The 16,263-nt window shown below is 52.0% G+C and overlaps 1 protein-coding gene across 1 annotated transcript in view; it reads left to right on the forward strand.

Annotated features, from left to right (window-relative positions):
• The first annotated feature begins 154 nt into the window (after positions 1–154).
• The window catches only part of THAP4 (THAP domain containing 4), a 39,924-nt gene continuing 23,815 nt past the window's right edge, over positions 155–16,263 (forward strand). Inside the window, exons 1-2 of the mRNA XM_039228540.1 lie at positions 155–332; positions 2,315–3,474. Of these exons, the coding sequence (XP_039084471.1) occupies positions 256–332; positions 2,315–3,474 (1,237 nt within the window). The 5' untranslated portion in view covers positions 155–255. The remainder of the gene's footprint in view (positions 333–2,314; positions 3,475–16,263) is intronic.

The raw sequence follows: 16,263 nt of genomic DNA on the forward strand, positions 1-16,263 counted from the left end.
CACCCCCGACGCCGCGAGCTTCGGGCTGCGCCCAGCCTGGTGCTGGGGAACCCGGGCACGCCGAGGCCCGGCCTGGGGGCCGGGCGGCCGGGCGGCCGGGCGCGCGCCGCCATCTTGCCGTACGGGAGCCGCGGGGGCCGGCTCCCACGTCCCGCAGCCGTGTCGCCGCGCGCCCTCCCCTCGGGGCGGTCCCGCTCGCGGCGCGGCGAGGCGAGGGCCGGAGCCTGGCGGCGGCGCGGCGGCCTGAGGCCCGAGATGGTGATCTGCTGCGCGGCCGCGAACTGCTCCAACCGTCAGGGCAAGGGGGAGAAGCGCGCCGTCTCCTTCCACAGGTAACCGGGCCCCGCCCGCCGCCGCCCGGCCCGCCGCCCGCGCGGCCCGCCCGGCCACGCCCCCGCCCGGCCCGGCCCGGCCCGGCACCGCGGGGAAACTGAGGCCGCGCGGCCCGGCCCGAGGCGGGCGGCCCTCGGTACGCTGGGCCTCGGGGCCGGTCCCGGGAGTGAGTCAGCGTGGGGCGCTGTGTGACCTTGGCCCGGGCCGCTGTCTCTGGGCCGGGCGTCTCGGGCCACCGCGGCCACTCCGGCGCCCACGGGCGGCCACTCGGCGGCCACCGGCCCTTCGCCCTTCCGCCACCCGGCACCCACCCCGCGCCGACGTGGAGGCCACCCGGCGCCCACCTTACGGCCGCCACCACCCTCTCTCACCCCCACCCCGCGGCCACCCTGCGCTCCATTGATTCGGGCTGGCACCGCTGTTTCCAGACAGTGTGTCCTGGAAACGCTCTTAGGTTAGTTGTGCTCTTGCGTTTTCTGTGACTTTCGTGTTCTTTCGACCGCGAAGGAGCCTGCCTTGATCTGGGCGATCGGACCGGGCCAAGCAGATGCAGGTTGTACCTCGAGCACGGACACGCGCGCCCTCACGCTCTGCCCGCGGCGGGGTCCTGGCGGTCGCGCCGAGAGGTGGCCCTGCCGCGCTCAGGCGCGTCCCTGGGGATGCATTCTGCGCCCTGCAGCCAGGGGCTCGCCCTACCCGCCCCTGCACCAGGCGCTCCTCACCCCTTCTTCCCAGCGGACCCGGCCCTCTTCCTGAGGGCTTCTGGAAACGCGCCTGTTCCCGGGCCCCCACTTGCTCACAGGAAAGCCCTCCCGTAGATACTTCTGTTTTATGCTACAAGGGGTTAAGTTTTAAAGACTGGAAGGCCGTTTGTTACCTGGAGCTTTGTTGGGAGTTCACAGTGGTTTATTTTCTTAAACTGTTACAGTCTATCGAGAGAACTGGTAACAGTGTTTTAGAGGTCAGCCACCATGCTCTCTTGAGTTTCCTTGGAGCCTGTGTCCCTCAAGTTTTGATACTGCCTTCAAAAATGAGGCAAATCATTGGCTGGCATCCTGAGTGGTCTACGCTGGTACAGGGCACAGGGTGTGGGAATCGGGGTCTGGGGGGCATGGGTTCACAAAGCATTGAGGAAGTGTGGAGAGTCGCGTCACACCAAACTTCCTGGGGAGTTGGTGTCTGCCTTGTCCCGGTTCTGGTCCCCAGTGGCTTCAGGCGGGTTAGGTGACCTCAGGTGGGGCAGAGAAGGCCTTGGGAAGAACCCACCCAGCCCATACACAGCGCAGAGTTTGGTCCAACTTTTCTAAATAGGGATCTTGTAGAACAATGAGAAGAAATGATTGCTAAGTATTTAACTCAGTGTTTTCGGGGAGCTGTTTGCTCTTTAAAAGGCACTTTTGCTCCTGGCAGCGGAAATACAGTAGAAACGCGGAACTGCAGCTTAGGATCTACTGTCAGTAGCTGGAGTCCCAGCTCCAGCTGTGAGCGTCAGGCATCAGGCGGGACATCTGGGGTGTCGCCTGCTCCCTCCCTCCCGTCCTGCTGGCCAGAGCCAGACCTGACCCTAAGTAGGAGCCCGGCCATCCTCGTTTCAGCGCCCAGCATCTTGCCTCCGAGGCACACCAGCAGGGTGGTTCTTCTGTGTGTTTCTAGAAACTATTTCCAGGGCTTCCCAGAGCTTTCCCTGTGGTCGGATGCCCTCCCGTGCGATCTCTCCGAGCATTCTATGTCCCTACAGGACAGTCGCTACAGCCTGGGAGGAGTTACCGGCATCCTTTCTCTGCCCTGCAAACTGTGAGCTCCTTGTGGCCGGCGCCCATCTCACGATCACTTGCAAAGAGAAGGAGTCCCTTATGTTTTTACTGAGGTTTTAAATGGGTAGAGTCAATGAGGGGTTGGGTGTTTGCAGTTGATAATTGTAGGAGGAGACATTTAGTTCTTTTTTTTTTTTTTTCTAATCCGTTTGTCACTTTTCCTGCAGGTTCCCCCTGAAGGACTCAAAGCGTCTGATCCAGTGGTTAAAAGCTGTTCAGAGGGACAACTGGACCCCCACCAAGTATTCTTTCCTCTGTAGTGAACATTTCACCAAAGACAGCTTCTCCAAGAGGCTGGAGGACCAGCACCGCCTGCTCAAGCCCACGGCCGTCCCCTCCATCTTCCACCTGCCGGAGAAGAAGAGGGGCACGGGAGGCCATGGCCGCACCCGGAGGAAGGACACCAGAAAGGCCTCGGGCAGCCTGAGGGGACACGCAAGCGGGGCAGACGGAAAAGGAGCCACAGGTGCGTCGTCGTCCTCAGGTGCAAACCCGATGGCCAAGCCCGGGTCCCGGAAGGTGAAGCAGGCCGCACCGCAGGGTGAGAGCTCACCAGGGGCCGCCCAGGAAGCCGCCGGTCGGGAGCGGGCGCCGCAGGCCCTGGAAGGAACTCCGGGCGATGGCCCGGCCACCCCCGCCGCCGGCAGTCAGGGCGAGGCAGAGGCGTCTGCGGTGGACGCCAGCGGTGAGAGCGCCGCCACGCCGGACGGAGGCCTGGTGGACAAGAGCGGCATTTCCGTGGATGACTTTACCCCGCCAGGGTCGGGGGCCTGCAAGTTTATTGGCTCGCTCCATTCCTACAGTTTCTCGTCCAAGCACGCGCGCGAGAGGGCGTCTGTGCCCCGAGAGCCCGTTGACCGGAAAAGGCTGAAGAGAGACGTGGAGCCCGGCTGCAGCGGGACCAGCCTGGGGCCCGACAAGGCCTTGGCCCAGAGCCCCCCGAGTTCATCGCTCACGGCCACGCCGCAGAAGCCCTCCCAGAGCCCCTCCGCCCCTCCAACGGACGTCACCCCTAAGCCAGCGGCGGAAGCCGTGCAGAGCGAGCACAGCGACGCCAGCCCCATGTCCATCAACGAGGTCATCCTGTCGGCGTCCGGCGCCTGCAGGCTCATCGACTCGCTGCACTCCTACTGCTTCTCGTCCCGCCAGAGCAAGAGCCAGGTGTGCTGCCTGCGGGAGCAGGTGGAGAAGAAGAACGGCGAGCTGAAGACCCTGCGCCAGCGCGTCAGCCGCTCCGACAGCCAGGTGCGCAAGCTGCAGGAGAAGCTGGACGAGCTGCGCAGAGCGAGCTTCCCCTACCTGAGCCGCCTGCTGCCCCTGAGCCGCGGTCAGTACCCGAGCCTCGCGGCCCCTGCCCCGCCCCCCGCACTCCCCGGGAGGAGGCCTTCGGGGTAGCTGTGCTTGGGTTAGAAGCTTGCCTGACACCAGGGCCCCGGAGGGTTCGGCCAATGGGAAGGGGGGTGCATTCCGACCGCTGGGGGAGCCGGAACCCCCCAGGGTGTGGCTTCCCAAGGTGGGGAGGGGGTGCGGGTGTCCCCGCCTGCACCCCTCACACGAAAGGCAGTTCCAGACGAGTTCACATCTCCATGCCGAACAAAGTAGGCTCAGTAAACTATTGGAAACCCTGTAGGAGACTCTTAAAATTGCGGGGAGCTTCTTTCCACTTGTGTTTTGAGGAATATCCTTGAAGTTAAACCATTTCGAAAATTAATAATTACTTTAGCGCACCTGCTCATGCTGTCTTTCAAAGTAAATAATCTTAGAGGCTCCTGGGGGGCTCAGTTAGTTAAGCTGCTGACTTCAGCTCATGTCATGATCTCATGGTCTGTGAGTTTGAGCCCCACATTGGGCTCTGTGCTGACAGCTCGGAGCCTGGAGCTGCTTCCAATTCTGTCTCTCTGTCTCTCTCTCACTCTCTCTCTCTCCAAAACAAATATTAAAAAAATGACTTTAAAATTTTAAACATCCATTCAAGTAGAATATAGTCTGTTTTTTTAAAAATTAACACATAATGGAAATAAATGAACTCAGAAGTGATAATTCTTATTTCTCACTTTCCATCTTCTAGTACTTGTTAAAATTTCTCTTGTGTCATTTTAGATTATTATCTATGCTTTTACATACATGTGTTTGCACCCGTACAGGTAGGTCGGATATATATTTCGTAAGTTCCTTGGCTACATTTCTATTTGACGCCCTATCTTTCTACTTAGTACTTATAGAAATTACCTTCTAGATATTCTCTGCATTTTGAGTGTAACTTTTACCTGTTACATATACATGGAAACCATTTTCCTACTTATTATTCATGTGACCTGAATGTAAAGAACACTTCAGGGGGGAAGAGGCCCCTAACGTGACAGGCTGGGCCCTCCTGGACCCCCAGGGCCAGAGCCATGCACAACAGAAAAAAAGCGAGAAAACAGTCCTATCCCGCGCATTCCCACGTACACACTGGGGTGGAGCAGCACCCCCCCCCCCCCAGGGCCACCCATTTGCTTTCCCGTGGCGTCAGACCCACTTGAAAGCTCTTTGTGTGGGTTCTCACACCTGGTACTACCTTATGGTACCTCTGCTCCCTGCCAGACTTCCCAAGGTCCAGCCCTTGTTACAGGGCTTTCCTTCGCTCCATTGAGCAAGGCTGCCTGTTTCCCGGTCTCTTGTCCTTGCTCACTCGGCTGTTGTGGCTCCTGGAGGGAAGCTGTGTGTCCTGCTGCCTGCAGGTGAAGGTGTGTCCGTCCCACCGGCCCCAGGAGTGTTGTCTCCTTGCTGTTCATTTCCAAATAGTTTCTGATTTCAGGCTTTATTTCCTCTGTGAGTCATTTAGAAGGGCGTTGACATTTTTCAAGTTGGGGGAGGGGAGCTAATTTTGTTGTTGTTTGGCTGTTTTAAATATTCCATTCCTTTCTTTCTTTAAAAATGTAAGTTTTTTTTAATTCCCGCGTGTGGTTGACATACGGAGTTACATGAGCTTCAGGTGCACCACATAGCGGCTCAGAAGTGGCGTCCTTTCTCAGCGTGTCAGGATGAGTGTCCTGTCGGTCCCCTTCACCTCTTCACCCAGCCCCCCCTTCTTTGTGATTATGTTAAACTTTATTGCTCTAAGGTCCAGTGATACCTGAGTTTTGGCCTCTTTCGGGATTTCATTTTCGCTTCACATGCAGCTTGTTGGGCTTGTTGTGACTGTTTGGCTGTGGTTTGGGAAGAGTCCTCCCCGTGGGGTACAGTCTAGCTTGTCCGTCAACGGGTCTGTGCCCGGACTCGCTGAGCCCCTTGATCTTGGGGACAGAGGGGTGACGTGCCCATCCCTCCTGTGTGTCTGCTCGGTGCTGGCGTGCACCCCGTGCCCTATGTGAGACGCCTGAGTGAGCCTGACACCCACGCATAGCGCCCTGTTCTGTCCTAATTCAAGTATTCTTCATCTGTGTACTTCTCAAATCTTTTTACGTCCCTCTATCTTTTAGCTATGAGAGTTTTTGAATTTTTAAATAAATTTTTCTTAATGTTTATTTATTTTTGAGAGAGAGAGAAGGAGAAACAGAGTGTAGGCAGGGGAGGGGCAGAAAGAGGGAGGGAGACACAGAATCCGAAGCAGCTCCAGGCTTCGAGCTGTCAGCACAGAGCCCGACGCGGGGCTCGAACCCACAAACCGTGAGATCCTGACCTGAGCCGACTGAGGCACTCGGGCATCCTGCCTTTGCTTCCTATAGAGTAATTTAATCCATGTATGATTGTAATTATGCAGAAGTTGGAGCCTGTGCCTGCTGTTGTATTTTTAGTCTGTTAGTCTTTCTCGTTGCTTCTGTCCTTCCAGTGGGTGTCTTTCAGCCTTTAAAAATAACTGTTGAAGCCCATCTTCCAGGAGCGCGCAGAGCTGAGGGGCCCGGGTCCTGCAGCCCTGCTCCTCCACTGCCACCCCGCCCCCCTGCCCAGGCCTGGCCGGCATGATGTGTGATCCTTGCTCCGCGCTCAGCTCTCCTGTCTGGGGCTGTTACTGGGTGTGAGTACACACCTGATAGGTTACTTCACTCACCACCATTTGTTGTATGCAAGCGTTTCTTCCTTTCGGGAAGGATTTAATGATTTTTTTTAAGTCCTACCACAGTAAAGTTTTGAGAGGGGTGGAGCTTGAGATGCTGCTGCCAGGGAGTCAGCACCTGTCCTCTTCGAGTTGTGTGTGTGTGTGTGCGCGCGCGCACGCCTGTGCATGCGTGTGTGTGGCAGGTATGTGTGCGCGCATGCAAGTGTGCGTGTGTGTAGTATTGGGATGAGGTCCGGGGTCTTTAAAGCCACGGGAATGGAGGAGGTTTCCTGGAGAAGCTGGGGAAGCCCAGCCCCCGAGCAGGCTGTCGGTGGAGGTGCGGCTAAAGAAGGCTCTGGAAAGGAGAGTGAAAGAGGGAGCGTGGGGTCACGACAGCCTTGAGGGGACTTGGGAGTGCACAGCTGGGCTGGACCCAGCTCTGATCAGAATGGGGACGAGACGGCTGGGCTCAGCCACATGGGGTCACTGGTGACCGTGGCGTCCTTGGAGCAGCTGAACAGTGCTGGGCCTGGAGCAGTGGAAGGGGCAGCACGGGGCACTGTGAGGGGTTGGCGGCGAAGGAGCAGACCGTGGGCAGACACCCAGGGGGACATGGCTCCAGGGGAGCATTTTATTTGTGCAGTGGGGACCAGTAAGCAGGTGTCTGTGCTGCCCGTGGGCAGGATGGAGAGCAGGCGTCATGGGGCCCTGAGGAGGTGCCCGGACAGGGAATCCCTGCACCTCTGTCGGCTGTTCCCTGGGGGGTGGGGCTGGTCACTGGCTCACTGGGGAGGGGAGGGGGAGGTGCAAGAGGTGTTGGGGGGCGCGGGCACCCTGGCTTCGTCTCCAAGGGCCGCCTGGGGCCCCCCACTCAAAATATCTTCTCTTTTAATGGTTTCCCTCCCAGGCGGTCATGAATTTGTTGATCAATGAAGGAAACTTTTTGGGAATTTTATGTTGAAGGGGATATACGCGTGTTTATCCCGTCTTTAGCCAATTCCTTTATTTTTGGACAGGTTCCCTCCAGCAGAGGAGCTGGGCCCCGGGTCTGCAGGCTCCAGGTTCAGAGCCTTGCCCTGGAGGAAGCTGGTGCTGACTGGCCTCACAGGGCGTCCGCAGGGAGGGGTCCGCCTTCCTCTTTTTTTTTTTTTTTTAATGATTTATTTATTTCTGAGAGAGAGAGAGAGCCAGCGTGAGCAGGGGAGGGGCGGGGAGAGAGGGAGACACAGAATCTGAAGCAGCTCCAGGCTCTGAGCTGTCAGCACAGAGCCCGACGCGGGGCTCGAACTCACAAACTGTGAGATCATGACCTGAGCTCAAGTCGGACACTTAACCGACTGAGCCACCCAGGCGCCCCTGGTCCGCCTTCCTCTTGTCCCGGGGCCCCTGTTGTTTCCTTCCTAAGAGAGGACTTCTGTTAGCCCAGCCGTCCCGACCTCACCAGGCAGGAACAACATCGGTACCTTACTGCCAGTGAAGACCATCGTTTACATCAAGGTTTACTGTCTTGTACTTGCATTTTTTTTTTTTTTTTAATTTTGAGAGAGAGAGGGAGAGAAAGCACGAGTCAGGGAGGGGCAGAGAGAGAATCCCAAGCAGGCTCTGCTGTATTGTCAGCACAAAGCCTGATGCGGGGCTCAGAACTCCTGAACCGTGAGATCGTGGCCTGAGTGAGCCCTGAGCCACCCAGACGCCCCTCAGGTCTTGATGAATGGGCCCAGCGGTAATGTCGCGTGTGCACCGATGCAGAACCGTGCAGAAGAGGTGCCTTCAGATCCCTGCGGTCCATGGTCCCCTCTTCCCTTCCGAGCCCCAGACTTCATGGTGTGTCTGTAGTTGTGGCTTTTCCAGCATGTTCCGTAGCTGGAGTACACAGATGCTGTGGGATAGTGGGTACAGCTCTTCAAGGTGGCTTCTTTCACCTAGCAATACATACATACAAATGCTCGGGGTTTCTCTCTTTGTGGTTTGATTGTCATTGTCTTGCGTTTTTTTTACATTGATTTAAAATATACACAACAAGGGGCTCCGGGTAGCTCAGTTAGTGGGGTGTTGGGCCCCTGATTTAGGCTCAGGTCATGATCTCACAGTTGGGCTCTGTGCTGACAGCACAGAACCCGCTTGGGATTCTCTCTCTCCCTCTCTCTGCCCTCGCTTGTGCTCGCTCGCTCTCTAAGTAAATAAATCAACTTAAAAATGCATATGTACATGGCAACAATTTACGATCCTAAGTGTTTTTAGGTGTGGAGTTCAGGGGCGTTAAATATGTTCTCCTTGTTGTGTGGCCAGCACCATCCATCCCCAGAACTCATGTTAGTCTGAAGGTTGGCACATGTGAAAGCGTGACTGTCCCATCTCCTCTCCCTTCAGCGCGGCAGCCCCGGTTCTGTCTGCCGTGTGATGCTGAAGGCTCGCCTCCTGCAAGAGGAGCCTGGCATGTTGCTTTGAATGTGTCGTGTCGTTGTAGCACGTGTGGAATTTGCTGCCTTTTGGAGGTGAATCGCCAAAAATGAGAGCAAGCACAAGCAGGTGAGGGCAGAGAGAGGAAGAGAGAGAATCCCAAGCGGGTTCTGTGCTGTCAGCGCAGAGCCTGACTGTGAGATCATGACCACTGCCGCACGGCGTGGATGGACCCTATCTTGCTCACGCATTCGTCTGTCAGTGGACGCGGGAGCTTGCACGTTCTCACTGTTGGGACTGATGCTGCTGGGCGCGATGTCTCTCCGAGACCCTACTTGCAGTTCTGAGCGCGCCCAGAAGTGGGATTGCTGCATCACGTGGTAATTCTGTGTTTGCTTCTTTTGAGCAGCTCCCATATTGTTTTCTGACTGTGTTCCACGCCAACTGTAACAGTGTGCATCCCCACCCACGGAGCACGGGCTCCAGACTCTGCATCCGCGTCAACACTTGCTGTCTTGTGTTTTCTCAATCCCAGCAGTCCTAGGGGGTCTGAGGTGGGAGCTCATCGTGGCCTTCCTCGGCATTGCCCTGGTGATCGGTGGTGCTCAGCATCTCATTGGCCACTTGTATGTATCTTGGAGAAAAGTCTTGTTTGCTCGTTTTTGAGTCTGGTTGTTCGCTTTCCCCTTTGCTGAGTTTTGTGGGGGGGGGGTATTAATTTTTTTAAATGTTTTATTTCTTTTTGAGAGAGAGATAGAGGCAGCATGAGTAGGGGAGGGTCAGAGAGAGAGAGGGAGACACAGACTCTGAAACAGGCTCCAGGCTCCAGGCACGAGCCCGATGCAGGGCTTGAACCCATGAACCATGAGATCATGACCTGAGCCAAAGTCAAACGCTTAACCGACTGAGCCACCCAGGTGCCCCTCCCCATTGCTGAGTTTTAAGACTTCTCTGTACATCATGGACCTCAATCTCTAATCAGAAATATGATTCGTAAATATTTTCTCCTGTTCTGTGGGGCACCCTTTTATTCTATGCTAGTGCCTTTTGATGTACATGTGTTTTTTTAATTTTTATGAAGTCATATTTTCTGTTTCTTTCTTTTATTACCTGTGCCTTTAGTGTCCTATCCAAGAAACCATTGCCAAGTCCATGGTCATGAAGCTTTTGTGCTGTTTTCTTGTAAGAGTTCTATTGTTTTAGGTCTTACAGTTAGGTAGGTCCTGGTCTGTTTTGAGTGAATTTTTGTTTATGGCATAAGGATCCAACTTAGTTCTTTTGAATGAGGACATCCAGTTTTCACATCACCATTTATTGAAAACGTTCTTTCTCCATTGAATGGTCGTGGCACCTCGTCAAAAATCAGTTGACCGTGCATATACAAGGTTTATTTCTGGATTCTCTCTGTCCCACTGGTTTATATGTTTGTCTTTATGCTCATACCACACTGTTTTATTACTGTGGCCTTGTAGTAAGCGTGGAGATAAGGAAGTGTGGTGCCTCCAGATTTGTTCTTCTCCAGAACTATTTGGCTCTTCTGGGTCCCTGAGATTCCAGTGAATTCTCTCTCTTTAGACAATGTCCTTGGGGTGTTGGTAGGGATTGCATTGAATCTGTAACTTTGTTTGAGCAATATCAACACTGTAACAGTATTAAGCCTCCAATGAACAGAGGATGTGTTTCCATTTATCTGTGTTTATGTGGCTGTCCGGTTCCAGCACCGCTTGTCCAGAAGACTCTATTCTCCATCTAGTTGCCTTTGTTCTTTTGTAAAAAATCAGATGCATGAATTTGTGTGAATCTATTTTTTTTTTTAATATAAGTAATTTCTACACACAACACAGGGCTTGAACTCAGGACCCTGTGATCAAGAGTCACATGCTCTTCCGATTGAGCCAGCCAGGCACCCCCCTGTGTGTGACTGTCTCTGGAGCCTGTTGTGTCCCGTTGATCTGTGTATCTGTTGTTCTGTCAATACTGTGCTGTAGTGGTTACTGCAGTTTTTAGTAAGTCTTAAAAGGGGACTGTGAGTTCTCCATAAAAGGGGACTGTGAGTTCTCCAACTTTATTCTTCTCCGTGAGTGCTGTGTTGGCTGCTCTGGGTCTTTGACTTCCATATAAACTAGAGAATTAGCTGGTTGATTTCCACCAAATATCTTGCTGGGATTTTGATAGTGGGATTATGTTGAATCTATAGATCAATTTGGGAAGAATTGACATCTTAACAATACTGAGTCTTCTTGTATATCAATATAGAAAATCTATCCATTTATTTAAGACTTTTCTTTTTTTCATCAGAGTTTCATATTCCAGGTTTTTCGTTTGTTTGTTTGTTTGTTCTGCTGGTGTGTAGGAAAACAGTTGGCTTTTACATGTTAACCTTGTATCCTGCAACCTTGCTGCTTACTAATTCCATGAGGTTTTTTTTTGTGAATTCTCTGAGATTTTCTACATGGACAATCATGTGATCTGCAAACAGAGATGGTTTTACTTTTTCTTTCCCAATCTGTAGACCTTTTCTTTCTTTTTTTTTTATTGCACCAAGTAGGGCTTCTGATACAACGCTGACTATGCGCGGTGCTGATCTCAGCAGGAAAGCTTTTGAGTTTCTCACCATTAAGTACGAGGTTAGCTGTAGGATCTTGTTAATGGTGTTCTTTATTAAGTTAGGAAGTTCCCCTTTATTCCTAGTTTATTGAATAGAACTTTTATCAGAAATGGGTGTTGGATATTGTAAAAACACTTCGCGTCTGTTGAGATCATCATGGGGTGAGCTCTTTTCTAGCCTTCTGGTGTGCAGCGTTACATTAATGGATTGTACGGTGCTTAACTAGCCTTACGTACCTCGAATAAACCCACTGTCATGGGGTATAACTTATTTATAGTTTTGGATTCATTGTCCTTTAAACAAATGCTTGTTTAAAGATTTTTTGCATCTGTGTTCATGAGGGTTACTTGTCTGTAGTTTTCTTATGTGTCTTTGTCTGGTGTTGGCATCAGGGATCAGGGTGATGCTCACCTCACAGAACGAGGTGACACTCTGCTTCTACCTTCTGTAAGACATTGCACAGAATTGGTGTGCTGTCTCCTTAATTCTGTGGTGGAATTCATTGATACGCCCATCTAGGCCTGGGGCTTTGTTTCAGAAGGTTATTCATTATTGAATCAATTTCTTTGATGGATGTAAGCCTGTTCAGATTATTAGTTCTCTTTGTGAAGTTTGACAGTATGTGCTTTCAAGGAATGGGTCCATTTCACCTAAGTTATAAAATCCGTGGACATAAAGCTGTTCGCAGTATCCCTGATCGACCTTTTCATGTTCAGAGGATTGGTAGTGATGGCCACCTTCTATTTATAATATTGACATTTTATGTCTTCTTTTTCTGTCTCTGTTCATAGTTAACTGGGCTAGATGTTTTTCAGTGTTACTGAGCTTCTAAAAAACCTTTGACGTTGTTGATTTTATTGTCTTTATTGTTTTCGTGTTTTCAATTTCATTGGTTTCTGCTCTGATTTTATTTTTTTTCTGCTTGCTTTCAACTTAATTGTTGAAATTGTTCCTACTCTCCTAAGGTGAAAACTTAGATTATTAAGTTTAGATCTTTATTCTTTTCTAAATATACTCATTCAGTGCTATAAATCCAAAGATTGCTTTTACTGTACCGCACAGAATTCGATAAGGTATGTATTTTATTCTATTTACTTGAAATGCTTTTTTAAAATTTCTCTTGAGGCCTCTTTCTTGACTCACTTGTTACTTCGAAGTGTCTAGGTTAATCTACAAATATTTGGGGATTTTTCAAGTATCTTTCAAGTTACTGATTTCCAGTTGTATTCCACTGCGGTCTCAGAGCACACCTTGTACGATTTCTAGACTGTTACATTTGTTAAGATATGCTTTCTGGACCACAGAAGGTGGTCTGTGTGGGTGCGTGTCCCACGTGAGCAGGGGAGAGTGAGTTCTATTGTTGGGTGGCACGTTGTTAGGGCTCTCCCAAGACGCAGGGCCCACAGGGTGCATACATGTGCACATATGACAGGGCATTGGTTACAGGCATCGGCTCCCATGGTGATGAGTGACAAATTGGAGAAACGGGAAAGCCTGTCCAAAGGCTTGAGAGCTGTTGGGGGATGGAGGGATGGAGGAAAGGGTGAGTCCGGGACCAGCACTGATGCCCCGGGACCACAGACCTCTTGGCGCTAACTGCAAAGTCACCTTCCCTCTGCCTTTTTGCTCTGGTCTGGCCTTCGGTGCCCATCCACATAATGGAGGGCCCTCAGCTTTACTCGGTTCACACGCTCCTGTCGTCCGGAAACACCCGCACAGCACACCCAGCTCTCTGGGCGTCTCTTAGCCCCATCAGACTGACCTGTGAAAGTACCTGTCATGGTAGCCCATGGACGTCAGGACATCCCACTGACCGATGCTGCCCTTGAGTTGGGCCGAGTCCTTCCTGATTTTCTGCTGCTGCTGGGTGCGTGCGTTTCTGGCGGGAGTGCCGAAGCCTCCCGCTGTAGCAGCGGGGTTGTCTGCTTCCTGCTGCAGGTCTGTGCGTTTGTCTCGCGTGTTACAGTGCTCTGTTGTTAGGGGTGTCTTCTAAGAGTATTGACACCTTTGTTAGTATGTAGTGTTCCTCTTTGTCACTGATCATTTTTCTGGTCCTGATGTCTGCTTCGTTCTGAAGTGAGCATAGCTCTTCCAGCTTTCCGTTGACTTGTGTCAGTGGGATAGGACTTTCCCTGTCCCTTTACTTTGGATCTATGTCTTTATATTTAAAGTGGGTTTCTTACAGCCAACATATAGTTGGGTCTTTTTTAGTCGATTCGGACAATCTTCTCCCTCCCATTCACATTTAAAGTGATTCTTGCTGCGGTTGGACTAACACCGCTCGTGTTTGTGTCCGCTTTCTGTTGCTGTTCCCGTCCTTTTCCGCCTTCTCTGGGTTTGGGTGAGTGTCTTGTGTGATTTCATTTTCTCCCTTCCTCGGCATATTTATCTTCTTGCTGAAACTTGACTCGTGGCTGCGCTGGAGTTTTGGCTCCATGTTTAAAACTCATGTGTATCCACTTTCACATGTTGCTGCTTCCCCAGTAGCACAGACGCCTGAGAGCCGGGCACCCCTGATGCCTCCCCACCGTCATCCCCCACATGTGTGCTGTGATCACTGTCATTGATCTGAACACATTGATCTGTTGGTGAATTAAGAAAGAGGAAAGGTGTTATCTTACTTCCATGCATTCCTTCCCCAGTGATCTTCTATATATAGATTCCGTTTCCAACCCATTCATTGTTCTCCCCGAAGGACTAGTATTTCTTATAGGGCATGTCTACCAAGGGGTCCCTCCAGTTTTGTTCAAAAAAGTTTTTGTCTTTAGTTCTTCTTTACTTTTCTCTTACTTTTTTCTTTTTTTCTTTTTTCTTTTTTTTTTTTTTTTTTTGAGAGAGAGTGAGTGCAAGCAGGGGAGGGGCAGAGAGAGAGGGAGACACAGAACCCGAAGCAGCTCCAGCACAGAGCCTGACATGGGGCTCTTACTCACGAGCTGCGAGATCATGACCTGAGCCAAAGTCAGATGCTTAACCGACTGAGCCCCCCAGGCGCCCTAGTTCTTTAGTTTTGAAGAATGGTTTCTTTTTCTTTCTTTTTTCTTTTAAGTTTTCATTTTAATCCCAACTAACCTCAGCACTGAATCTGGAGTGTCTGGGTGTGAAATCCTACTCTCCTTCGCTTACATTAGATGCCAGCTGTGGTTCTTAGCCACTTGTTCTACAGGTAAGAATTCTTTGCCTTCTTTCAACACTCTCCACCCTCGGTTTTCTGCAGTTTGGATATGAAAAGCACAGATGTAGATTTTTTTGCTATTTATCGTGATTGGTGTCCTCTGAGCTACCTGGATCTGTGGTTTGGTGTCTCATTAATTTTGAAAACTTCTCAGCTGCTGCTTCATGTATTTCTTCTACCTTCTCCTTGTGCCCCTCCTGTCATTTCCGTTACGCACACACACCCCTTTTGTAATTGTCCCCAGCCCTCCAGTGCTCTGTGCATTCTGTTGTTGCATCTCACTGCCGGGCGCTTCTGCTGACTGCCTTCCAGCTTGCTGGCTCTCTCCTCAACCTCTGGTGCCACAGCCTTCACACCTGTCACCGTGTTCGGACGCGCAGCCTCTCCGGACTCTCGTCTGCGCCCTCTCCACTTACAGGGCCTCTCAGTTCACACACGTTGTCTGTTCTTACTGCTAGAACCCTGAGCAGATGAATCCTAGTTACTTTAAATTCCGAGTCTGATGATTCCAGAACCTCGGCCGTATCGGGTCAGGTTCTGATGTTGTCTCCTCAGATGGAGTCTTTTCTTGCCTGTTAGCATGGCGTCTAACCGTTCTGAGAGAGGGACGTGGGGCAACGGGTAACGGAACCCGAGCCACCATGTCGGCCTGCCTGGCCGGTGGGTTGTGTCTGAAATCCTGCAGCTGCAGCAGGCTCAGGTCCTGCCGCTGTCTTTGCACTCTATCTCCGCTGTCGTCCTGGGTGCCTCCCGGACCCCAGCCCAGCCCCTGCACCTGCGGCTTTCTGCTCTGATGCTCTCACCTCCTGGAGCCCCAAGGAGGGCGTGGGGCCGGGGGCCACTGCAGTCAGCTTTCTGTGGGGTCTGGCCTTCTGTGTTTCTGGGAGCCTTCCTGTTCTTGTCCTCCTGGAGCGGGGAGGGAAGGCTGTAGGGGAAGCCCTGTCCCCACACAGAGTGCAGCTCAGCTGGCATTATACTGCGCAATAGCCCTTTGTTCTGGGCATGCTCTGAGCTGCGTTCACAACCTTCCCTCCCCTCCTGCTGCCTGAGAGAGACCAGGGGATTCTTTTTCTTAGCTTCTCACGGTGAGAACTTGGTGAGTTCCTGGAAGTGAGACCCATGGGAGCGTGGGGCCCCCCGGAGACTCTCTCTGCTCATCTGCGCTCAGCTCCGGCCTCCTGCCCACTTGCCCTCCGGCGTCAGCTCCCGTCTGCCCTGGGCGAGGACGTCCCTCCAAGTTCTGGGAGACATGGGACCTCACTTCCTGGTGGGTCCAGGCAGAGTCACTGGTTTTCACTTGGTTCCATGTTTTTCTTGTTGTAAAGACAGGAATTAGGGCTTCTGAGCTCCTTACGGGTCAGAGTTCAACCACAAAACCCCCTTCTCTGTTATTTGGTTATTGTTAACATGTAGGAAAGCTACTGACTTTCAAAACTAACCATCTTATCAAATTCACTTATTCTCTTGGCTTTTCCGTTGAGATTCTTGAGTTAACTAAGTAACCAAGCACAATATTTGCAGATAGTAATTACTTGGTTTCTTTTTGTGTCTTGTATTTTACAGAAACATTTGCCCTGTTTCCTGTCATTTCTTTTTTCCTTGTGTGCATACACACCTTTTCATTTCATGGGTAACAAAGCGAGGGCCTTGCTATCATCTTAAAACAGCAGCTTCCCCGATGCACCGAGCAGGGGGAACACAAGCGGTCAGCAGCGGCACCAGTATCTGCTCCGCCCAGAACGGCCAGCCAGGCGACGGCAGCCTGGGCTGTCTCCCTCTTGTGCTCTGTGACCAGTGTCGGAAACAGTTGCTGCTAACACAGAGCAGTGTGAGGGTGGGAGGCACCTGGAAGGAGTCTGTCCCCAGCCAGTGTGTCTGCTCATTTCCTGTCACTGGGGTCTTGGGCCTGTCCGCT

This window comes from Hyaena hyaena, unplaced genomic scaffold, assembly GCF_003009895.1.
Source record: "Hyaena hyaena isolate Hyena2069 unplaced genomic scaffold, ASM300989v1 scaffold_31, whole genome shotgun sequence".
Classification (NCBI taxonomy): domain Eukaryota; kingdom Metazoa; phylum Chordata; class Mammalia; order Carnivora; family Hyaenidae; genus Hyaena; species Hyaena hyaena.